A 24,914-nucleotide genomic window follows, 5' to 3' on the forward strand; every position below is an offset into this window, starting at 1 on the left:
GCTAACAACTAAATGACTCCGCAGAGACAGAGTCTGTGGCGCCCCTCATCCCATCAGTGCCAGCCAGTGTGCATTTCCTTTGCAAAACAAAGAGAAACAAGTCTAAGAGAGACCTGGATGGAGCGGTCCAGGTTTTTCCACTTATCTCCCATGAGACAGCTGCATTTCATGAGCTAAGATTGCAGGTTTCACTCTTGCAGGAACTTCCAGAAGCAGCCTTTAATCACAAGTCTGACTAATGACAGAGCAGGAAGTCACAGCGAAAACCGCACTAACCTAAATTTATTCAAAGATCACATCCAATAACTAGTTGTTAATACTCTGGCAATACTGGTGGGTGATAGTAGGGGGGGAGCTTCAGGTGACCGTCTTACAGGGACACACCTTGGGAATACAGGTTGGGGACACAGCACTCAAAATCATGATGTTTTTACTTTCTCCAAAGTCACAGAGGCATGTTTAACATTCAAAACCAGCACCTACACAGACTTTTATCTAATACAAATCAGGGCAGAGCTCTATATATATATATATATATATATATATATATATATATATATATATATATATATCCGTTACACCTTTCCCCTGCTAAACGGTGCCAGCAGAGCACTAACTGCTGCTCACTTCCTGCGCAGACACAGCGTCTGTCTGGGGCTTTCAGACACAATGCCACAATGGTGCCACTGAACCCTGAAAACACTTTATTTCCAATAATTCACATTGCAATTTCCTTTCTGCTCCCTGTGAACGCACTGTCTGTCTCTAAGCCAGCTTGTGGAGCATCTGATGATGATGGTTAATGTATATCTAAGAGTTCTACTAAGATAATTCGCAGGGTTCGGTGGAACTCCTCCACATTATGTTCAAAGTCTCCATGAGATGTTTGAGTGCTGCAGCGTTAAAGGAATAAAATCTTCCCTTTTCCATTATATTGAACAGGAAAAACCTCTGAATTAGTCTGACAGCACTACCTGCTGGTGGAACCACAGCACTGCTCCCCGAAGCTGGGGTCCTACCCCAAATTATCACAAGAGCAGATGTGTATAATGTCAAAAAAACAAACAAAAAATTTCCACTTTTTCTTCAGGAAGCATCAGCAATTTTAAAAGTTTTCATGAAAAGTTACTTATATTCAATATTCATATATTTATTTTATTTCTTTGGTGATTTCAAGCGGGGGGGGGGGGGGGGAAACAGTTTGATCTCTTAAAAAAAAAATTCACAAACATCCAAGACATTCACATTGTAAAATAAGAAACAACATGTTATAAATATAAAAAAAAGATATTATGTGCACATTAAGGCTGAAACACGCATACAGACATTCACAGGCAGACAAAACTTTACAAAAATGCATCCACAACGTACAATATTCTTGTCAAAGTTACAAAACAACATTATTGCAGCTGATCGGGCCCTCCATATTCTTTGGTCCACTGCTGGCATTAAAGAGAAAAGTTATTGCAAACTGTTGTTAAATGTTTCACCGCGTCCCATTTAGAATGACCGTGATTGTGGCTGCGGTGAACCCACGGTAGAACATACATGAAGAGCACTGCTGCATCACGTTACCTGTGAGTGTCAAACAATTAAAGAGATGAAGAGCAGCTTGAAAATAAATTATACGCATCTCTGCTTAAACAGCTGTAACCTTACGTTCAAGTCTTTTTGGAGTGTTTTCACAAAATACATTCTCACGATAGTTGACCGAAAAAAAAACAAAAACAAAAACAAAAAAACCCTAATAACAGAAAAGTTGTGAGGAAGGAAAAACCATCAGAAGCTACAGCTGAGCAGCAACAGATGAGCTGGAGTAGAATCGTCAACAGCGTTACGTTATTGTAAACACGTTAAAACTTGGGTAGAAATACTGGCGAGCGTGGCTTCCCTTCTTTTATAATAAAAGGCTTTGTCGATAAGTACTGTCTCTCCATCTAGAAGGCAAGGTAAAATATACAAAAATATCAGGTTTTTTTTTTTCCACCTCTTTAAAAATCTGTGTTAGACATTTATCTTGATAAAACATCAGTGACATTCCATGAAGGCTGGAGGTCGAGATTATGATGCTTTGAAAGCTGCCACCAGAAATAAGGTCTGGAACACTAAACTGAGCTGTGAAATGTCACCGCTGCCGATACGAGAGAAGAATGGCGAAAATGATGTGACGTTCTACAGATTTTCTTAATCACCGATGCCTCTGTTTACGCCGGCTCTCTTGACGTCGTATGAATGAGATCTGACCGTGCATATGCATAGATGCTCGTTAAATTGAAGCCCGGCATAAATTAGCACAACGTAATGAATTCCTTTACATAATATAAGCGCTATAATTTCACAGCAGCCTCTCTCTGTGAATAAGGACCACTCACGGTGATTTTAAATAGCACAGTCGGTATACAAATGTATTTGGCAACAGTCCTTAATGTATTGTTTGTTAACCTAAGGGCAAAGAAAGCACTTAAACACAGTTAAAAATTGATGCGCATACTTGTTGCTTTTCCAGTAGCCAGCTGAAAGTATTTTCTCCGTGTCGGCGTTGTTATAAAACAGTGCCCGTTGGTGAGAAAAGTCAGTTTAAAGGCACTTCATAAGATTCCATCGTCATCCACAATGCGAGTAAAACTGCGGTTTATCTTCTTTGTTTGATGAATTTGCTCTCCTGCTTTTCCTTTGAGATTCCCTTTCCTTTATCCACACAAGCCACAGCCGTGTGTTCTCGTCTCAGGAAAGCTCCGCCACGTTACAGAAACGTGGCAATCACGACATCCTCCTCTTAGTTTCAGTCCTGTCCCTCCTTCCTCTGTAGCGGAAGCGGAAGGCGTCTTCTGGCCATCGTTTGAAGTTGTTGATGCTGTAGAGGCTGCTGTGATGGTGTTTTCTGATGTAGGTCCTTTGATAGCTCGATGCTGTCAAACAAAGGAGTAAATTAGCAATAAGGTCATGATGGAGTCCCGTGGATCCGTTCAGGGTAACACTTGCTGTACTCACGGTTCATGCAGGTGATTTTAGGGATGTCCCATCGTCCATTCCCACGGCAACGGATAGTTGGGAAGTGCCTCTGGATGAAGCCTGAGCGACACTGGTACCTCACCAGTGAGTTGATCTCGTACCTCTCACGCATGGAACCAAAGGTACGAGCGTTCTCCACCAGAGGGGGCTGGCTGCATGCCACTGAGGGACAAAGTAACAGTTGCAAAATTATTCACGTGGACAAAAAGTTATCTCACAACTCCAACAATGATGTTACAACAGAATATTGATACAGCAAGAAAGTCGTCATACCTGTGCCCTTCTTGCAAGTGAAGGTGAGGTGGTAGTTGCATGGAACATCGTTCCACTGGCCGTCCTCATGCCAGATACTCACCACACAGTCCTCACCTGAGAAGAAGAAGCTGTCGGGCTGGTTGGGCCTCCAGTTTTCATATTGCTGCAATAAAAGAACCACATGTGGAGTCAGGCATGGTTTGTATCTCCAAAAAACTGTCATCAAACATGCTAGTTCTGACCCTGTGTTTTTATTAACCGCCACAAGAGGGAGCAACTGCATGGACAACATTATGACATCATCATGATTCAGCTCTGATAAACTCCCCTCCCAACAAGACACCGACTCAGACGCTCACACACAGGTGTGTCCTCACCTACACAGACATCACAGGCTATGGGAGGCGATCATGTGACCAAATAAGTCAAACAACGGGACCAATAAATAGCCTCCGATCAGTTTAAGGTAACTTTAAAAGTCACACACACTCCACTGCCCCTCTACGGAAAGTGAAAGTGAAACCTATATTTTCTATGGATCCTTCCACTGTTTTCTGTCACTGATGATACAATCCGAGCCTGTTAGTGACAAAAACAAGCACTTCTACTAGACGGACTCTAAGATTCTGTTTTGCTATTGTCAGCCATGACGTTCTCTTACACACTGGAACAAGTCAAATAGTTTTGGTGCCTTTCAATCCATTGAAAAACCAAAAAAACACACATTGTTGGAAAATACCGGAAGCCTGAAAATACCTGAAAGACAAACTGGAAAGCCCATACAAGGAAATAAAAACACCAATTTATCACATAAAATAACCAATTTTTTTTTCTTGCATGTGTTCTGTTATTTCATGTATTCAGTGTGTTCACACGTCATGATACAATGCGGGTCACGTTTGATCACCTCAAATGTGGCTTCTATGATGTTTATTTGCTCTGATGAAACACCAAATGATTTTTTAATACTTCCTTGATTTAAAAACACCTTTGATATTCAGGATTGCCTGGATGTCGTTGGAGGCAGTCCTCTGTGTTTAAGTGAAACCTTGGCGGTGTGTCGTTACATCACACAGCCTGCATATTTCACGTTACACGTGGAACTCAGCAGTCACGACATTCCACACACGCACAGATCCGCTGCTCATTTACACATTTATACAGTATACACACAGCTGGAGCGCTGCAGGCCATTCAAATTGCAACTGATGCTACCTGCAGTCTTTCGGCACATTGTAGGTTCAAACGGTCTCTTCAAAGATGTGACCCCCCCCCCCGTGACCAATTGCGTCCTGGGGCGCTGCTGCTGATCTGTCATTATGGTTGACAAACACACACCAGCTTCCTGCTCAGCTCACTTTAACTTAACAAATGGGTCAGCCATCAGCAGCCCAGCGGGCCTTCATCCTCCTCAAAATAATCAGACACACTTTGATCACCCACACACACACACACACACACACACACACACACACACACACACACACAAACTAAAGATACTCAATCTAGTGTTTTACTGCTCAATTGTTAATTAGTTAGACTTTATTTTTTTTAAAAATCCAAAAGTAAATATTTCAGAATTGATTAAAGGCCATCTTATTTATTATATATAAATGCACTGGGGGGGACCACCCACCCAGACCCCCTGGTTTGTTGCTTCTATCTTTTTGTCTTTCATTCTGCAGCCATGCACAGGTGCTGTCCATCTGTGTATCCGCCTGTCGCCCCCCGCTTCCCAAACTGCTGCTGCCACAAGAAGGGCTGAGGGGGGGGGGGACTTATACCTGTCTACGCCTGCCAGACTCCCCCCACACGAAGTGTCACTCACACCCTCAACACCCCTCAGTGTCTCAGCTGAGCCAGGGTCTTATCTTTTAACCCTCGGGCTGAATGCTTCCTCTATCTCTGCTCCTGGAGGATTATCTTTGAAGTGAGGACATCAATCTGTACAACACTGTTGCACATAGTAATTAGCAACTTTCCTGTCTGCTGAGGGGGCGTCTTCAACACAGCCTTTATGTACATTTATGCATTGTTCACATTGTCTCCCCTCTAAAGCACCTCAGCAATTAATGTGGAGAGGATTGTTTAATCGCGGCTGTGCAGTAAAGTGAGGCAGAGGAGAGAACGTCATGAGAAAACCAGCACGGCCCCAGTCTGACTGATTCGCCCTGGATGGCTGCATCTGTCTCCGCCATCACTTCCAAATATTTACTCTGTCATTGTGCCATGTTTGTTGAAGAAAAAAAAATATAGAAGAAAGCAGCCTCTCTTACCAAAGAGCTGCCGTCAGTCCAGCGGAAGTCGCTGTCAAACATCTTATCATTCAGGCCAATCCACTGGTAGTCCTGTCCAAGACCTGCCGCACAAAAAATGAAGCCGATTACGTTTCTCTGTGGCCATTTGTCCTTATTAGGACTGTTCAGCTACAGAAGTCAGAGGGCAAAGATAGCAATGGCATGTTTGATGCCCGAATCCCATTTCCTGCATTTAAACAAGCTCCGAAGGAGTATGTGCACTAGTTCTGTCTTATTATGTAGGACTGTGATTTTTAACTTACGGTTGATAAACTGCTGCTCCTCGTAGGACAGCACGCTGGTGAGGTGAGCCCCTTGAATACGACAATCTCTCTCTGCTGTGTCCCAGTTTCTTCTGCTGGGGAAATACTTGTAGCAGTGGCCCTGAAACTTATGCCAGCCGTAGTCACATGTTTCTGTATCTGATGGCGGGGAAAGCAAGAGGGAATAAAGATCAACAACCAGACAAACCTCTCCGGCCTATAGTGACTTCATCTAATCTGCTACATCCACACCTGAGTATTTCACCCCTTGAGGCTGGTTTATCTCTGACTATCACCTCTAATCAAGATGAAGGAGGAACAACTGGATGTGACAGCTCCAATCCAACATCAGCACTAGAGGAGGGCAAGCAGGCAAAACAAAAGGGTTCCACTTGAATGCCAATTACTACCTGAAGTGCCTGGAACGGTGGTATTACCATGTTGAAGTAATTCACAGGTATTTGTGAATAGAAAATCTGAAATTAAGATTCAGAACCTGCCTGATGGATAAATTAGTTCATTCTTTAACAGGTCAAATTAATTTCAAACCATCAATCTTGACAGAAGTTTTAAAATGAACTAAGGTGAGGAATTTAAAAGGGCAAATACCAGAGCTTTTCCAAGTCACACTCTGATTACATCTTCACCTTAATGATGGTGTATGAGAGTGTGTTTTTTTATGACCAATCATAAACCACAACTATTCTGAGTATCTGCCTCTGCCTCCTTTTGTCCTTCCAGAAGACACGGACATTAACGGAAGCCAAATCTTTCCCTGGGTCTTTCCTCTTTCACTCCTGGTCCTTGCAAAGCTTTCAAAGACAGCAGCTGCATCAGAATGTGATTCATCGATGAGTGATGAGCACGACGGCGGCTGTAAAAACTAGTCAAGAGAAGTCAGCGAAGGCAGGCGATGCCCTTGGCTCAACAGACGAGGGGTGAAACTGAGGTTTCACTCGGATAAGAAGTAAAATAGAACTTCTGTTTGAGAAATACTTTGTGTATATTACTGCAGGTGGAATATGAGGGACGTAAAAAGAAACTTTTCTAATGGTCTTGCAGGAGTGACTTGTGTATACCACCACATCTGAGCTGGCACGGAGAACCAAACGTCTGAAATAGGACACACGAGCTGTCTCAGTGCTCTGAAGCTTGTGGAAACTAAAGCTTCAGGGTGATTGAGGTAGCTCAGGTATTATCAACACTTCAGGCAACACAATAAAAGAAACTGTAGAAAATGATTACAGCAATTGGTAGAGAGATAGAATTGTGACTCAGAAAATGTCTGGGAGACAATACTGCGCTGTGTGAAGATAAATACTATTTGTGTGGTTTGTATGAAATTGGGATGACTCATAGTCATATCTGCTCTTGTTTATTTCAAAGGGAGTGATTGCGTTAGGAGTTTACACAAAAATATCAAATGAAAAACCTGCTTATACTATCCCAATTGTTGATTCTATCATGTCATATCCAGTTAAAGAGCAGTCAAGGCAGTTTAGAGGGATGGACGGAAGAAAAGCTCTTATTAATCTGAAACTGAATACTCAGAGGTACGTTAGGGAGAAAATCCATCAAATGAATCACCAACTTACCCTCCTCACAGTACAGCCCAGAGTAGCTGGGGAGGCACACACAGGAGAAGGAAGCCAGCCCATCAACACATGTGCCTCCATTACGGCATGGATTAGATTGGCATTCGTCAATATCTACAAATGGAAAGAGAAGGTGAATTATACAATAAACCCCACTGAGATAAATGAATCTGGAATCTTCAGTCCAAGTTATGAGATCTCAACTGTCCATGTCCTACCTGATTCACAGTGATCCCCAGTGTAACCAGGAGCACAGTGACAGGTCAGAGTACCGCTGCTCATGTAGCAAGACCCTCCATTCTGACAGATGTTCTTGGTACACAAGTTAACACCTGTTCAAGGAAGAAATTAGGATAAATTGTTTTAAACTGAAATGTTGAGGTATATTCCGGTGAAGAACTCTGAAGAGACATACCTGGAATTTCAATCATCTCGCCCACATCCGTGTGCTCCAAATCAAGTTCTTCATCAGGGATAGTAGTCGTGTCCTCGCCTGGTATTAGTACTTCTCCTCCAGACAAAGGTGGAGGCGTACTTGAGTCTCTGTCCAGTTTCTCATCCCCATCAGAAAATACTGGAGTCACTGTGGGTGTTTCAGTGTGAGGAGACACAGTATTTCTCTCTACCGGTGTCCCAGAGGTGCTAGCAGACTCCACTTGTGAAGCGGTGGTCATATCTACCTTGTACACAGTCTGGATTTCTTCTGTGGGTTTGTTCGCACTGCCGGGTTTTGGTTTCTCTACGGTCGTCGACTCTCTTGGCCCGCTCTCAGAGCTGTCTGACCCATGAACAGAGGTAGCAGACAGAATCTCAACGGTCATGTCTTCAACTTCAAGAGTACTCATTGTGGCCATGCTGTCCTCTGAGCTGCTGGTGCTCTCGGAACCACTTTCAGAACTAGAGGAAGATATGATGGGAACAGCGCTGGTGGACATGACAACAGAGCCTGATGAACCATCCCCTTCTCTGGAGGTTGTACTTGTATTGTATCGTGGGCTCGATGCTACATTGCTGGGCTCTAATGCCTCATAATCTGGGGTCTCTTCATCTATACCTGCATAAATGCTCTCATATGGAAAAGGTCTTTTCTGTACATCTGTCTCAGTGGACTGTTGACCTGAGGTTTGTGTATACGTCGATGATTCCGGCGTCTCTGTTGATGTGCTGAATGTAACTATGTTGGATGAAACAGTCGTAGTAGCAAAGTCAGAATCTAGTGGTACTGAGGGTGCTGAACCATCATCCTCTTCTGAGACAGGAGTAATAGTTGTTGCTGTTGCAGCAGCAGTCTCGTCACTATCCGTTGATGTGTCTGTCTCAGATGGCTCTGCAGTTGATTTCTCAGTAGCATCATGGGGGGTGATAGCCTTTTCTATTTCTTCTGTCATCATTTTGGCCGTTATGGTTGACGTCTCTTCAGAACCTACTTGTTCAGTAACACCTGAAACCACAGCTACTGAAGGTGTCTCTGTACTAAACAGTGACGACCCAGTTGGTGATGGACTCTTTTTTGTTTCTGCTGAGTCTGTGGATGATTCAGCGCTGACTCCTACAGTTTCAGGTTTGGTAGATTTCTTACTCAGAGTTGCAGATTCGAGCCCAGCCTGTGTAGTAGATGGTTTGTCTGTGCTACTTCCAGCATCAGTTGAAACTTCTTTGGATGTAGGCGCTTGACTTGATGCTTCAGTTGTCTCACCTCCCAGTGATGTGGTTGTAGCTCCAGTCTGCTCCTCCGTGGTCAACATGGGACTGGTTGTGGCCAACACTATTTTCTCAGAGGAGATGTCAGTGTGGGGATGATGAGTGAAAGTGATGTCAGACCTGGCCTGTTGGAAAGATACCTCGGACGGTGTTGTATCTGGTTCTGGGCCAAAAGTGGTAACAAATTGGACCAGCACATCTGACATTGAAGGAGAATCTGTGGATGTAGAGAATGATTCTTCTGTGGATAAAGAGGTGCTCTCCTCCGGGGATGTTGCCCCATTGGTAGAAGTTGTTGTGGGTTTCTCTGTGCTGAACACAGTAGGTCCTGAAGTGGCGTCTGTCTTCTCACTCTCAGATATCTTAGATGATGCTGTTGTGCTACCTGAGGTCTCATCCACAGAACCCTCAACACCTGACAGGGCTTCAGCGGTAGATGGAGTTGTGTGTACCATTTGGTCTGTTTCTTCTGTGCTATACAGAGGAGAAGCTGCCTTTGTCTCAGTCACATCAGGGATGGATGTGACTGTTGGCTTCTCAGTGCTGTAAAGGTTAGATGCAGCGCTCGATGATGCCTTTTCAGCCTCCTTGCTGCCAGTTTCTGGTGATACAACTGCAACTGTAACTGGTTCAGACTTCGCTGTTGACAATTTTTGGTCACTTGAGGTGTCAGTAACATCGGGTACAGACGTGACAGATGGTTTCACTGTGCTAAATGTTGTTGGCTTTACATCCTGTCCCGTAACAGCTCTTGATGAGGTTGGTAAGATGTCAGTTTGGTCACTTGAAGTCTTATCATCCATATCGTGTGCACCAGGGGAAATAGTCTTTGTGGTAGTGATTTCAGTCCATCCATCCATTCCTGATACTGCTATTGCGGTAGCTTCGGTGCTGGATGCTTCCACTGCAGAGCCTTCATCAGAGTCATCAGCACCTAAGGATGTATAGGTTTTCCCCGTAGCAGCTTCAGTGGACACTGGCATATGAGATGTGAAAGTGACAGGGATTTGTGAGGCGCCATGTGATGTTTCATCCATCTTATCATGCCTCACGGTTGAGCTGGGGATGAGAGAGGTTGTGGATTTCTCTGTTTCAACTGTGCTGACCATGAACTCTTCACTAGACACCAGAGTGACTGAATTTGTTGTTTCAGTTAAAGTTGGAGACAACGAGGTGGCAGTCTCAATCACAGACTTAGAGATATCCTCCTCTGATAAACCACCCTCAGTATGAGTATCAGCTGGGGAAACAGGATGTGTTGTAGTTAAATCATACAGTTCTTCTGACCTGGTTGACACAGTCATAGCAAGGGTGGCTGCTGGTGACGGTGTGGCGGTATCTTTACTAGATGCCTCAAGAGTAAAATCATCCCCCATAGGTTTTGAAGGGAAGGATGTAGAGGTCAATGATGAATCAGTGGCTGCTGATGATTGTAAAGTTACTGGTGTAGGAGTGAAGAAGGTGGTACCATCAACGCCCGAACCTTCATCTGTCCCCTCCAAAGTGGCCTGTACTGTAACTGCTGTGGCACCTCCGGCTTCCTCGGTTTGAATGGTTGGGTAAAATAGAGACGAATCTGCATCAATGATAATATCGTCTTTGCTGATGAGCTCAGTAGTCGGGCTGCTCTTCTGTGTACCCTCTGTAACTCCAGAGAAGAGCTCGTCTTCATCCTTTGCATCCTCGGTAAATATGATGCTTGTGCTGGTTGATGGTTTGGACACATGCAGGACCATGGTAGGTGTTTGCTCTCTCAGGTCAGTTTTGGATTGGCTGCTGGGGGTGATAATCACAACCTGCTGGTCTGTAAAACTGTGATAAACAATGGAGGGAATAGGAGTGGATGTGAATCCAGCTGTGTCCATGCTGGGGCTGACTGTGCTGCTAAGATCGTCAGCAGGTACACTTGTATAGGAGGATTGTGTTGTCTGCTCAGTTGGAGAAGTTTCATCTTTACCAGAACTAGAAGTTGCTGAAGTGATGGGTGTTTCTGTAACTGAAGGAGTTTCAAGCTCCTGTGAGGAAAACTGCTCATCAGATGTTGACGAGACTGATACAAAAGTTTCCATTTCACCTGTTGCTTCTCTGAATGTCACACTCTCCATCACTGATGGCTTTGTGGTGAACATCTCTGTGGTTTGGTCACCAGAACCTTCTCTCTCCGTCACAATAAATCCTGGACTTGCTGTGGATTTATCAGTTACAGCCATGCTGAGTGACTGGGCAGATGTTGGTACGTTTGGCCTCACTGTGCTGTAGAGAGACGATTCAGTAACAGCAGATGTTGCTGCTTCATGCAGTTCTGTTGTGTCTCCGGTTGTCTCTGCGATCAAGAAGGAAGAGGCTGTAACAGATTCAGTTTCATGGGGTGAGGCTGTGATTGTTGAAGATGAACTACTTGCAGGTTGAATCTCAGGAGGGGACACTTTTGTCTTTGCAGTGCTGTGAAGAGAAGAAGCTGCAGTGCTGGTTGATTCTTGTGTTGGTGAGTTACTTGAGCTCTCCTCAGCTGCTACTGTTGTGGAGATCACAAAGGTGGCTGGTGCAGATGTAGTTGACCTCTCAAAATATTCAGTACCTGAGCCCTCCTCCTCCTCCTCGACTCTGAAGTCATCATCGTAGACCCCACTTCCTTGCTCAGTGATATAAATATCCCTGCTGCTTGTTGTGTGTGGAGACTGAGTAGATGACACAAATTTCTTGCTAAGCTGAGTCGTGCTGTCTCGTTCATCGATTTCTGTCTCATCTGTAGCCACAGTGGATTCCTCCTGGGGTTCTGTGGGTGTCTCAGTTGGTAAATTACCACCAGATCCATCTGGACTTGCCTCTAAATCATCCTCATCAGGTGAAACACCAGAAATCTCCATGTCGATGAAGGTAGAGGGCTCTTTTGAGTCTACAGTGAGATTGGGGGTTTCTAAGGGTTGAGTTGTTTCAGTTGGAATGGTTGTGAATTCTCTCTCTTCTGATGTGGATGTGCTTGTTGGTCTCAGGGTGGAGGTTGCTATGGTTGAGGTTTCATTAACCACTTGTGGTGTCTCAAGAGGAGTTTGATCTGTGGATGTGGATGTGACATCTCCTGATGTCACACCTTCTGTAAAATCAACACTTTGTGACTCAGACACAGGTTCTGTCTTCGCTTCGGTTGGAGCAGATGTGCGGGAGGTTTCAGTTAATAATTCAACACCAGGCTGTGATGTGCTCTGACTCACAGTTTTGCTTTGAGATTCAGAGCTTTGCGACACTGATGTTGGTTTCTCTGTGCTGTACAGAGAAGAAGCCGGGGTTACATGGGATTTTACAACAGCAGTTGTTTCAGTGGATGCTGATATTGATGGCTTCTCTGTGCTAAATGTCAAAGACTTGCTTGCTGTTTCAGTCATGCCAACGTCTGTGGGTGTGACGGACGTTTCATCTGTTGCAACGCTCTCAGTTGTTTGCTGTGTTTCTGTGCTTAACAGGAAAGAAACTGGGACACTGGTAACATCAGTTGAGCCCTCCTCATCAGTGAATATCTTAGACTTTTCAGTTGTTCCCATAAAGGTTGGAGAGGATTCAACAGTTATTTCTGTGCTGTGTTGCAAGGATGTGACAGTTGGGGACTCAGTAGAAAAATCTGCAACAGGAGAGATCTGGTCCCCAGAGGCTCCTTCAGAAGTGAGATCTGTTGTTGAATGTAGAACTGCTGCACTTGCATGTGAAATGGTTGTGATCTCAGGTTTCTCTGTGCTGAATGAGGAGGGTAGAGGTTCGGTGGTGAATGTAGTATCAGCAGTTCCACTGCTCTCTTCGGCAGTGATGGCAGAACTTTTTTCAGGAGTGCTCATTTCTGTGATGGCTGAAATGGAAAATGTAGAGGAAGAATCTGTACTTCTTGGTGATTCTGAGCTGCCACTTCCTGCAGCTGCAGGTAATGAAGTTGCTGGTGTTTCTGTGCTTAGCACTGAAGAGATTTTGCTAGTGGCTTCAATGGGAGGATCAGGCATTTGATCAATAAGCTCAGTGTCATCAATGATTTGAATAGAGGGCCTACCAGAGCTTGGAGATGCCGTTGTAATTTCTTGTGTGGTTCCAATCAAGCTTGCTCCTGCTGTTATGTCTGTCGTTGGCAAAAAAGAAAATGTTGATGATTCCTCAGTTAAAATATCAGTTGTTTGTCCCGTTGAGCTGCTTTCCTCTGTCAGAGCGATTGAAGAGTTTGTGTCAAACTCAATAATGATGGGGATAGCTGATGTCAGTTTTTGAGCTTGTGTGACTGTAACGTCTGATGTTGATGTGGTAGCAGTGGTTCCTGGTGATGAGACATCAGTGAGCGACCCAGAGGTTGTTGAAAACATGTGATGAGTGCTGGACTGTGGAGCTTCAGTTGTGGCAATGATTGTACTTTGTGTCACATCACCTCCTGAGCTTGCAGCTACAGTAGAAAACAGGGTTGTATCAGTCTCACTGGCTTTTGCGTCTCTAGTGTCAGCTTCAGTTTTATACACTGTTGTTGTGACAGCAGGATTTTCTGTGCTGGAGAGAAATGTGTCATCGATATCAGTAAATGCGGAGCCTTCTGCTGTATCAGAAGTGTCAAGTGATCTTGTGGAAGTCTCTGAGGAGGGTGATGTAACAGCTGCCTTGGAAGAGACGGTGGCTGTCATAGTTCCACTGAAGGAGGGAATGGATTCAACCATTGTTGTCTGGTTGCTTATATTATCAACTTCCATCTCTGAATCATCAGAGGTCAAGCTTGAAGATTCTGTTATTGATGTTTGCAAAACAGAAATCGGAGAAACTGTTGGTTCACTTGAGAGTGAAGGTATCACGGTGTCATCCTCTATTGCTGCTGGAGTCTCTGTGCTGATGAGAGATGATGCAGTTGTGACAAATGAGGTCTGAGTGTCTTGGGTTTGATCACCTGAGCCTTCTTGATCTGCTGAGGTCACGCCAGAGTTTGTCACTACAGACACGCTTTCACTCTTAGCTGGAGCTGCAGTTTGTTTTTCAGGTGAAGTTGGTTTCTCAGTCTTGAAGAGGGATGATACTGAAGAAACAGCTTCCGTTGAGGCACCGCTCATTCCAGTACGAGGGGATTCTGTCAGAGCTGGTGTCTCTGTACTCCATACTGAAGAGAAAGTAGTTGCTGTGAAATCATCAGTACTGTCTCCAGAACCTTCTGAACCTGCGGTAGTCAGGAATGATCTTTCTGTTACTCCAGGTGGCACTGATTTTGATGTCTCAGTGCTGAACAGTGAAGACGCACCTGTGACGATAGTTTCTTTACCCTTAGATGCTGGTGTTGCTGGGGCTGTTGGAACTGCAGAGAACATCTTTGTTGTTTGTTCCACTGAGCTCTCTCCATCTGTAATTGGGAAAGTATAACTCGTCTCTGACACTTCCTCAGACTGACTCATGGTTACAGCCAGCTTTGAAATGGTATCAGGGCTCAACATTGAAGAAGTGGCAGCTGACACTAATGGCTCTCCAGTGAAACCAACTGAGCTTTCTCCAGAACCTTTAGTATTGGTGGCAAAAGGTAATGAGGCAGTTTCAGGTTTCATGGTTGATTCACTGGCAGAAGGAAAAGACTCTGCACTTGTAGGCTGAGTTGTGGGAGCTTCACTCAATGCTATAGTAGATGGTTTAACAGGTGAAATTGCTGTTGCTGCCTCAGTGCTGAAGAGAGACGATACAGCTGTGACAGATGAGGTCTGAAATTCTAAGATTTGGTGACCTGACCCATCTTGATCTGCTGATGTCAGAGCAGAGCTTTCCTCTACCTCGCCAGTAAAATCGTTTGTGAGGCTTTCTGTATGATCTGTGACGCTGCTTGTTTCTACCTCAACAGGCAGTGATGTTGGCTTCTCTGTGCTGAACAATGAGGAGACTGTAGGAGCTGCTGTAACTAAGCTGTTTTTGTCTGCCGGGATAGTAGAACTTGACTCAGGTGTTCCTGATGATTCCTGACTTCTTGTTACAGCCTCTTGTGTTTCAGGTTTCCTGGTTTGTTTCTCAGTACTGGAGAGTGATGATGCTGCAGTAGAGGCTGAAGTGTCACTTGTTTCAGTTCCCTGTGATGCTGTGACAGCTGGAGTCTCAGTACTGAACAATGAAGAGCCAGTAGTTGGTATGGCAGTGGAGTCTTCACTGAGGTCAGCAGCACTGCCTTCAGAACTCTCAGCATCTGTGGAGAAAGATGTTTCAGGTTTTCTGGTTGTTCCTGATGAAGTGTGCTCGGCAGAACTCTCTGAGTCAGTGAAGAGCGACACTGTTTCAGGTTTCATGGTTGATTTACTGAAAGCTGGAATGGATTCGAGCATCATAGTCCCACTGCTTATTCCTTCATCCTCAATGTCTGTACCAGCAGTTGATACAAGAGAAGCTGAACTTGGAGACACTGAATCTGAACTTGTCATATCAGAGAAAGAAGAAACTGATGCTTCTCCAGAGGGTGATGGACGTCTGGTCCCATCTGTGTCCCGAATCTCTGATGTTTCAGGTAAAGTTGCTGGTGATGCCTGAGTGGTGTACAGGAAGGATGAACCTGAGACTGAAGAGATTGGAGTAAACATGGTTGTGGTTTGGTCACCAGAGCCATCTTCATCTGCTGGACTCACAACAGAATCTTTCTCTGTCGCTCCTGGAAAGGCAGAAACTGAGGATTTTTCTGTCTGAGCTGTAGCAACAGTATCTTGTTTCTCAGCTGGAAGAAATGTTGACTTCGCTGATATTTCAGGTGAAGTTGCTTGTGATTCCTGAGTGGTGTACAGCAAGGATGAACCTGAGACAAGGGTTGGAGTGACCATGTCAGGGCTTCGGTCACCTGAGCCAAAAGTATCTTGTTCTTCAAGTGGGAATGATGTTGACTTCTCGGTGCTGAACAACGAAGAAAATGTAGGAACTGTAGTCTCTTTCCTGGATGCATCAGAGGTTTCCTCAACTGAGCTCTCTTCAGCAGGGAAAGTAGAACTTGTCCTAGGTGTTACTGCTGCTTCCTGACTTCTTGTTACAGCCTCTTGTGTCTCAGGTGTTACTGATGTTGGTTTCTCAGTACTGGAGAGTGATGATGCTGCAGTAGAGACTGAAGTGTCACTTGTTTCAGTTCCCTGTGATGCTGTTACAGCTGGAGTCTCAGTACTGAACAATGAAGAACCAGTAGTTGGTATGACAGTGGAGTCTTCAGTGACATCAGCAGCGCTGCCTTCAGAACTCTCAACATCAGTGGAGAAAGATGTTTCAGGTTTCCTGGTTGTTTCAGTGAAAGGTGGAATGGACTCAACCATTATAGTTCCACTGCTTGTACCTTCATCCGCAATGTCTGAAAATGTAAAGGTTGTGTCAGATGATGTTGCTTTTGGTGTCTCAGTGGTGTACAGGGAAGATGAACTTGAGACTGAAGAAGCAGGAGTAATCATGCTTGTGGTTTGGTCACCAGAGCCATCTTCATCTGCTGCAGTCACAGCAGAATCTTTCTCTGTCGCTCCTGGAAAGGCAGAAACTGAGGGTTTCTCTGTCTGAGCTGTAGCAACAGTATCTTGTTTCTCAGCTGGAAGAGATATTGACTTCTCAGTGCTGAATACTGAGGAGGCTGTAGGAGAAGCTCCATGCTTGGTGGACGGATCAGAGGTTTCTTCACCTGAGCTCTCTTCAGCAGGGAAAGCAGAACTTGTCACGGGTGTTACTGCTGCTTCCTGACTTGTTGTTACAGCCTCTTGTGTCTCAGTGGTCAGCGATGTTGGTTTCTCAGTACTGGAGAGTGATGATGCTGCAGTAGAGGCTGAAGTGTCACTTGTTTCAGTTCCCTGTGATGCTGTTACAGCTGGAGTCTCAGTACTGAACAATGAAGAACCAGTAGTTGGTATGACAGTGGAGTCTTCAGTGACATCAGCAGCGCTACCTTCAGAACTCTCAACGTCAGTGGAGAAAGATGTTTCAGGTTTCCTGGTTGTTTCAGTGAAAGGTGGAATGGACTCAACCATTATAGTTCCACTGCTTATACCTTCATCCGCAATGTCTGAAAATGTAAAGGTTGTGTCAGATGATGTTGCTTTTGGTGTCTCAGTGGTGTACAGGGAAGATGAACTTGAGACTGAAGAAGCAGGAGTAATCATGCTTGTGGTTTGGTCACCAGAGCCATCTTCATCTGCTGCAGTCACAGCAGAATCTTTCTCTGTCGCTCCTGCAAAGGCAGAAACTGAGGGTTTCTCTGTCTGAGCTGTAGCAACAGTATCTTGTTTCTCAGCTGGTAGAGATATTGACTTCTCGGTGCTGAATACCGTGGAGGCTGTCGGAGAAGCTCCATGTTTGGTGGACGGATCAGAGGTTTCTTCACCTGAGCTCTCTTCAGCAGGGAAAGCAGAACTTGTCACGGGTGTTACTGCTGCTTCCTGAATTGTTGTTACAGCCTCTTGTGTCTCAGGGGTCAGCAATGTTGGTTTCTCAGTACTGTAGAGTGATGATGCTGCAGTCACAGTTTCAGTTTCAGTTCTTTCAGTTTCCGCTGAAGTCACAAGTTGAGTTGTTGTGCTGGTCAATGTTGAGATGGTTGTTGCTACAATAAATAACTCTTCAGTGAAATCTAAAGTGCGATTGCCAGAACTCTCTGAGTCAGTGAAGAGCGATGCTGTTTCAGGTTTCATGGTTGATTCACTGAAAGCTGGAGTGGACTCGACCATCATAGTCCCACTGCTCATACCTTCATCCTCAATGTCTGGACCAGCAGTTGATGCAAGAGAAGCTGTACTTGGAAACACTGTTCTTGAACTTGTCATATCAGAGAAAGAAGAAACTGATGCTTCTCCAGAGGGTGATGGACGTCTGGTCCCATCAGTATCCAAAATCTGTGATGTTTCATATGAAGCTGTTGTTGGTGTCTCAGTGGTGTACAGGAAGGTTGTTCCTGTGACAGAAAGGGTTGGCGGAAACATGTCAGGGGTTTGCTCATCTGAGCCAACAGTCTCTTGTGCTTCAAATGGGAATGATGTTGACTTCTCAGTACTGAAAAATGAGGAAGCTGTTGGAGATGCAGTCTCCTCCTTGGATGTATCAGTGGTTTCCTCACCTGAGCTCTCTTCAGCAGGGAAAGTAGAACTTGTCTCAGGTGTTACTGCTGCTTCCTGACTTCTTGTGACAGCCTCTTGTGTTTCAGGTGTTACTGATGTTGGTTTCTCTGTACTGGAGAGTGATGATGCTGCAGCAGAGGCTGAAGTGTCACTTGTTTCAGTTTCCTGTGATGCTGTTACAGCTGGAGTCCCAGTACTGAACAATGAAGAACCAGTAGTTGGTATAATAGTGGAGTCTTCATTGAGGTCAGCAGCACTGCCTTCAGAACTCTCAGCATCTGTGGACAAAGATGTTTCAGGTTTCCTTGTTGTTTCAGTGAAAGATGGCATGGACTCAACCATTATAGTTCCACTGCTTGTACCTTCATCCTCAATGTCTGAAATTGTGGACGTTGTGTCAGTTGAAGTTGCCTTTGGTGTCTGAGTGGTGAAAAGAGAGGATGTTCCTCTAACAGAAGAGGCAGGAGGAAACATGCTTGTGGTTTGGTCACCAGAGCCATCTTCATCTCCTGGAGTCACAGCAGAATCTTTCTCTGTCGCTCCTGGAGAGGCAGAAACTGAGGGTTTCTCTGTCTGAGCTGGAGCAACAGTATCTTCTTTCTCAGCTGGTAGAAATGTTGATTTCTCAGTGCTGAATAATGAGGAAGCTGTAGGAGCTGCTCTGTCTTTGCTCGATGTATCAGTGGTTTCCTCACCTGAGCTCTCTTCAGCAGGGAAAGTAGAACTTGTCTCAGGTGTTACTGCTGCTTCCTGACTTCTTGTTACAGCCTCTTGCGTCTCAGGTATGACTGATGTTGGTTTCTCAGTACTGGGGAGTGATGATGCTGCAGTAGAGGCTGAAGTGTCACTTGTTTCAGTTCCCTGTGATGCTGTTGCAGCTGGAGTCTCAGTACTGAACAATGAAGAACCAGTCGTTGGTATAACAGTGGAGTCTTCAGTGACATCAACAGCGCTGCCTTCAGAACTCTCAACATCATGGGAGAATGACGCTGTCTCAGGTTTGCTTGTCATTCCAGTGAAAAGTGGAATGGACTCAACCATCACCGTCCCACTACTGATACCTCCATCCTCAATGTCTGCAACAGTCAAACTTGGTGCAGGTGACGTTTCAGTTGGTGTCTCAGCGCTGTACAGGATGGAAGCACCTGTGACAGTGAAAATTTGAGTGAATATTTCAGGAGTTCTGTCACCTGAACCAAAAGTATCTTGTTCTTCAAGTCGAAATGATGTTGACTTCTCTGTGCTGAATAATGAAGAAGCTGTAGGAACTGCAGTCTCTTTCCTGGATGTATCAGTGGTTTCCTCACCTGAGCTCTCTTCAGCAGGGAAAGTAGAACTTGTCTCAGGTGTTACTGCTGCTTCCTGACTTCTTGTTACAGCCACTTGTGTCTCAGGTGTTACTGCAGCTTCCTGACTTCTTGTTACAGCATCTTGTGTCTCAGGTATTACTGATGTTGGTTTCTCAGTACTGTAGAGTGATGATGCTGCAGTCACAGTTTCAATTTCAGTTCTTTCAGTTTCAGCTGAAGTCACAAGTTGAGTTGTTGTGCTGGTCAATGTTGAGATGGTTGTTGCTACAATAAATGACTCTTCAGTGAAATTTAAAGTGTGATCGCCAGAACTCTCTGAGTCAGTGAAGAGCGACGCTGTTTCAGGTTTCATGGTTGATCCACTGAAAGGTGGAGTGGACTCGACCATCATAGTCCCACTGCTCATACCTTCATCATCAAAATCTGAAACTGCAGAAGTTGTTTGAGCTGATGTTGACTTTGGTGTGTGACTGGTGAAAGGAGAGGATGTTCCTCTAACTGAAGAAGCAGGAGTAATCATGCTTGTGGTTTGGTCACCAGAGCCATCTTCATCTGCTGCTGTCACAGCAGAATCTTTCTCTGTCCCTCCTGCAAAGGCAGAAACTGAGGGTTTCTCTGTCTGAGCTGTAGCAACAGTATCTTCTTTCTCAGCTGGTCGAGAATTTGACTCCTCTGTGCTGAATAATAGGGAGGCTGTAGGAGAAGCTCCATGTTTGGTGGACGGATCAGAGGTTTCTTCACCTGAGCTCTCTAAAGCAGGGAAAGTAGAACTTGTCTGAGGTGCTACTGCTGCTTCCTGATTTGTTACAACCTCTTGTGTCTCAGGGGTCAGAAATGTTGGTTTCTCAGTACTGTAGAGTGATGATGCTGCAGTCACAGTTTCAGTTTCAGTTCTTTCCGTTTCCGCTGAAGTCACAAGTTGAGTTGTTGTGCTGGTCAATGTTGAGATGGTTGTTGCTACAATAAATGACTCTTCAGTGAAATCCAAAGTGTGATCACCAGAACTCTCTGAGTCAGTGAAGAGCGATGCTGTTTCAGGTTTCATGGTTGATTCACTGAAAGCTGGAGTGGACTCGACCATCGTAGTCCCACTGCTCATACCTTCATCCTCAATGTCTGAACCAGCAGTTGATGCAAGAGAAGCTGTACTTGGAAACACTGTTCTTGAACTTGTCATATCAGAGAAAGAAGAAACTGATGCTTCTCCAGAGGGTGATGGACGTCTGGTCCCATTAGTATCCAAAATCTCTGATGTTTCATATGAAGTTGTTGTCGGTGTCTCAGTGGTGTACAGGAAGGTTGTCCCTGTGACAGAAAGGGTTGGCAGAAACATGTCAGGGGTTTGCTCATCTGAGCCAACAGTCTCTTGTGCTTCAAATGGGAATGATGTTGACTTCTCAGTACTGGACAATGAGGAAGCTGTAGGAGATGCAGTCTCCTCCTTGGATGTATCAGTGGGTTCCTCACCTGAGCTCTCTTCAGCAGGGAAAGTAGAACTTGTCCCAGGTGTTACTGCTGCTTCCTGACTTCTTGTTACAGCCTCTTGTGTCTCAGGGGTCAGCAATGTTGGTTTCTCAGTACTGGAGAGTGATGATGCTGCAGCAGAGGCTGAAGTGTCACTTGTTTCCGTTTCCTGTGATGCTGTTACAGCTGGAGTCTCAGTACTGAACCATGAAAAAACAGTAGTTGATATCATAGTGGAGTCTTCATTGAGGTCAGCAGCACTGCCTGCAGAACTCTCAGCATCTGTGGAGTAAGATGTTTGAGGTTTCCTAGTTGTTACAGTGAAAGATGGCATGGACTCAACCATTATAGTTCCACTGCTTGTACCTTCATCCTCAATGTCTGAAATTGTGGAAGTTGTGTCAGTTGAAGTTGCCTTTGGTGTCTGAGTGGTGAAAAGAGAGGATGTTCCTCTAACAGAAGAGGCAGGAGGAAACATGCTTGTGGTTTGGTCACCAGAGCCATCTTCATCTCCTGGAGTCACAGCAGAATCTTTCTCTGTCGCTCCTGGAGAGGCAGAAACTGAGGGTTTCTCTGTCTGAGCTGTAGCAACAGTATCTTCTTTCTCAGCTGGTAGAAATGTTGATTTCTCAGTGCTGAATAATGAGGAAGCTGTAGGAGCTGCTCTGTCTTTGCTCGATGTATCAGTGGTTTCCTCACCTGAGCTCTCTTCAGCAGGGAAAGTAGAACTTGTCTCAGGTGTTACTGCTGCTTCCTGACTTCTTGTTACAGCCTCTTGCGTCTTAGGTATGACTGATGTTGGTTTCTCAGTACTGGGGAGTGATGATGCTGCAGTAGAGGCTGAAGTGTCACTTGTTTCAGTTCCCTGTGATGCTGTTGCAGCTGGAGTCTCAGTACTGAACAATGAAGAACCAGTCGTTGATATGACAGTGGAGTCTTCATTGAGGTCAGCAGCGCTGCCTTCAGAACTCTCAGCATCATGGGAGAATGACGCTGTCTCAGGTTTGCTCGTCATTCCAGTGAAAAGTGGAATGGACTCAACCATCATCGTCCCACTACTGATACCTTCATCCTCAATGTCTGCAATTGTGGAAGTTGTGTCAGTTGAAGTTGCCTTTGGTGTCTGAGTGGTGAAAAGAGAGGATGTTCCTCTAACAGAAGAGGCAGGAGGAAACATGCTTGTGGTTTGGTCACCAGAGCCATCGTCATCTCCTGGAGTCACAGCAGAATCTTTCTCTGTCGCTCCTGGAGAGGCAAAAACTGAGGGTTTCTCTGTCTGAGCTGTAGCAACAGTATCTTCTTTCTCAGCTGGTAGAGAATTTGACTCCTCTGTGCTGAATAATAGGGAGGCTGTAGGAGAAGCTCCATGTTTGGTGGACGGATCAGAGGTTTCTTCACCTGAGCTCTCTACAGCAGGGAAAGTAGAACTTGTCTGAGGTGCTACTGCTGCTTCCTGATTTGTTACAACCTCTTGTGTCTCAGGGGTCAGAAATGTTGGTTTCTCAGTACTGTAGAGTGATGATGCTGCAGTCACAGTTTCAGTTTCAGTTCTTTCCGTTTCCGCTGAAGTCACAAGTTGAGTTGTTGTGCTGGTCAATGTTGAGATGGTTGTTGCTACAATAAATGACTCTTCAGTGAAATCCAAAGTGTGATCACCAGAACTCTCTGAGTCAGTGAAGAGCGATGCTGTTTCAGGTTTCATGGTTGATTCACTGAAAGCTGGAGTGGACTCGACCATCGTAGTCCCACTGCTCATACCTTCATCCTCAATGTCTGAACCAGCAGTTGATGCAAGAGAAGCTGTACTTGGAAACACTGTTCTTGAACTTGTCATATCAGAGAAAGAAGAAACTGATGCTTCTCCAGAGGGTGATGGACGTCTGGTCCCATTAGTATCCAAAATCTCTGATGTTTCATATGAAGTTGTTGTCGGTGTCTCAGTGGTGTACAGGAAGGTTGTCCCTGTGACAGAAAGGGTTGGCAGAAACATGTCAGGGGTTTGCTCATCTGAGCCAACAGTCTCTTGTGCTTCAAATGGGAATGATGTTGACTTCTCAGTACTGAACAATGAGGAAGCTGTAGGAGATGCAGTCTCCTCCTTGGATGTATCAGTGGGTTCCTCACCTGAGCTCTCTTCAGCAGGGAAAGTAGAACTTGTCCCAGGTGTTACTGCTGCTTCCTGACTTCTTGTTACAGCCTCTTGTGTCTCAGGGGTCAGCAATGTTGGTTTCTCAGTACTGGAGAGTGATGATGCTGCAGCAGAGGCTGAAGTGTCACTTGTTTCCGTTTCCTGTGATGCTGTTACAGCTGGAGTCTCAGTACTGAACCATGAAAAAACAGTAGTTGATATAATAGTGGAGTCTTCATTGAGGTCAGCAGCACTGCCTGCAGAACTCTCAGCATCTGTGGAGTAGGATGTTTGAGGTTTCCTAGTTGTTACAGTGAAAGATGGCATGGACTCAACCATTATAGTTCCACTGCTTGTACCTTCATCCTCAATGTCTGAAATTGTGGAAGTTGTGTCAGTTGAAGTTGCCTTTGGTGTCTGAGTGGTGAAAAGAGAGGATGTTCCTCTAACAGAAGAGGCAGGAGGAAACATGCTTGTGGTTTGGTCACCAGAGCCATCTTCATCTCCTGGAGTCACAGCAGAATCTTTCTCTGTCGCTCCTGGAGAGGCAGAAACTGAGGGTTTCTCTGTCTGAGCTGTAGCAACAGTATCTTCTTTCTCAGCTGGTAGAAATGTTGATTTCTCACTGCTGAATAATGAGGAAGCTGTAGGAGCTGCTCTGTCTTTGCTCGATGTATCAGTGGTTTCCTCACCTGAGCTCTCTTCAGCAGGGAAAGTAGAACTTGTCTCAGGTGTTACTGCTGCTTCCTGACTTCTTGTTACAGCCTCTTGCGTCTCAGGTATGACTGATGTTGGTTTCTCAGTACTGGGGAGTGATGATCCTGCAGTAGAGGCTGAAGTGTCACTTGTTTCAGTTCCCTGTGATGCTGTTGCAGCTGGAGTCTCAGTACTGAACAATGAAGAACCAGTCGTTGATATGACAGTGGAGTCTTCATTGAGGTCAGCAGCGCTGCCTTCAGAACTCTCAGCATCATGGGAGAATGACGCTGTCTCAGGTTTGCTCGTCATTCCAGTGAAAAGTGGAATGGACTCAACCATCATCGTCCCACTACTGATACCTTCATCCTCAATGTCTGCAATTGTGGAAGTTGTGTCAGTTGAAGTTGCCTTTGGTGTCTGAGTGGTGAAAAGAGAGGATGTTCCTCTAACAGAAGAGGCAGGAGGAAACATGCTTGTGGTTTGGTCACCAGAGCCATCTTCATCTCCTGGAGTCACAGCAGAATCTTTCTCTGTCGCTCCTGGAGAGGCAGAAACTGAGGGTTTCTCTGTCTGAGCTGTAGCAACAGTATCTTCTTTCTCAGCTGGTAGAGATGTTGATTTCTCAGTGCTGAATAATGAGGAAGCTGTAGGAGCTGCTCTGTCTTTGCTCGATGTATCAGTGGTTTCCTCACCTGAGCTCTCTTCAGCAGGGAAAGCAGAACTTGTCTCAGGTGTTACTGCTGCTTCCTGACTTCTTGTTACAGCCTCTTGTGTCTCAGGTGTGACTGATGCTGGTTTCTCAGTACTGGGGAGTGATGATGCTGCAGGAGAGGCTGAAGTGTCACTTGTTTCAGTTCCCTGTGATGCTGTTACAGCTGGAGTCTCAGTACTGAACAATGACGAACCAGTCGTTGATATGACAGTGGAGTCTTCATTGAGGTCAGCAGAGCTGCCTTCAGAACTCTCAGCATCATGGGAGAATGACTCTGTCTCAGGTTTGCTCGTCATTCCAATGAAAAGTGGAATGGACTCAACCATCATCGTCCCACTACTGATACTTTCATCCTCAATGTCTGCAATTGTGGAAGTTGTGTCAGTTGAAGTTGCCTTTGGTGTCTCAGTTCTGAAAAGAGAGGATGTTCC

General features: G+C 45.2%; 1 protein-coding gene across 1 annotated transcript; it reads right to left on the reverse strand.

The window, feature by feature from the left end:
- Positions 1-1,221: 1,221 nt before the first annotated feature.
- On the reverse strand, positions 1,222-18,255 carry LOC147259782 (uncharacterized). The gene is made up of 10 exons (XM_086205204.1): positions 18,170-18,255; positions 15,212-18,007; positions 7,838-14,041; positions 7,641-7,754; positions 7,423-7,536; positions 5,828-5,986; positions 5,544-5,626; positions 3,286-3,430; positions 2,992-3,174; positions 1,222-2,909 (listed from the first exon to the last, which is right to left on the reverse strand). Exons 2-10 carry the CDS (start codon positions 17,877-17,879, stop codon positions 2,761-2,763), a joined length of 9,819 nt encoding a protein of 3,272 aa, XP_086061330.1. The 5' UTR covers positions 17,880-18,007; positions 18,170-18,255; the 3' UTR covers positions 1,222-2,760.
- Between the last annotated feature and the right edge of the window lie 6,659 nt (positions 18,256-24,914).

The sequence above is a fragment of the Aulostomus chinensis genome, chromosome 6, assembly GCF_037954235.1.
Source record: "Aulostomus chinensis isolate RoL2024-O1b breed Wild chromosome 6, RoL_Achi_v1.0, whole genome shotgun sequence".
Lineage (NCBI taxonomy): Eukaryota > Metazoa > Chordata > Actinopteri > Syngnathiformes > Aulostomidae > Aulostomus > Aulostomus chinensis.

What these genes read in the sequence shown, in the direction of transcription:
- LOC147259782 (XM_086205204.1), bottom strand. Translation starts at nt 17,879, where the DNA reads ATGACAAGTTCAAGAACAGTGTTTCCAAGTACAGCTTCTCTTGCATCA. An exon ending in GGAGCAGCAGTTTATCAACC is followed by an intron (nt 5,627 to 5,827) that starts GTAAGTTAAAAA and finishes TTTGTGCGGCAG; the next exon opens with GTCTTGGACAGGACTACCAG. An exon ending in GGACTGACGGCAGCTCTTTG is followed by an intron (nt 3,431 to 5,543) that starts GTAAGAGAGGCT and finishes CTTTTATTGCAG; the next exon opens with CAATATGAAAACTGGAGGCC.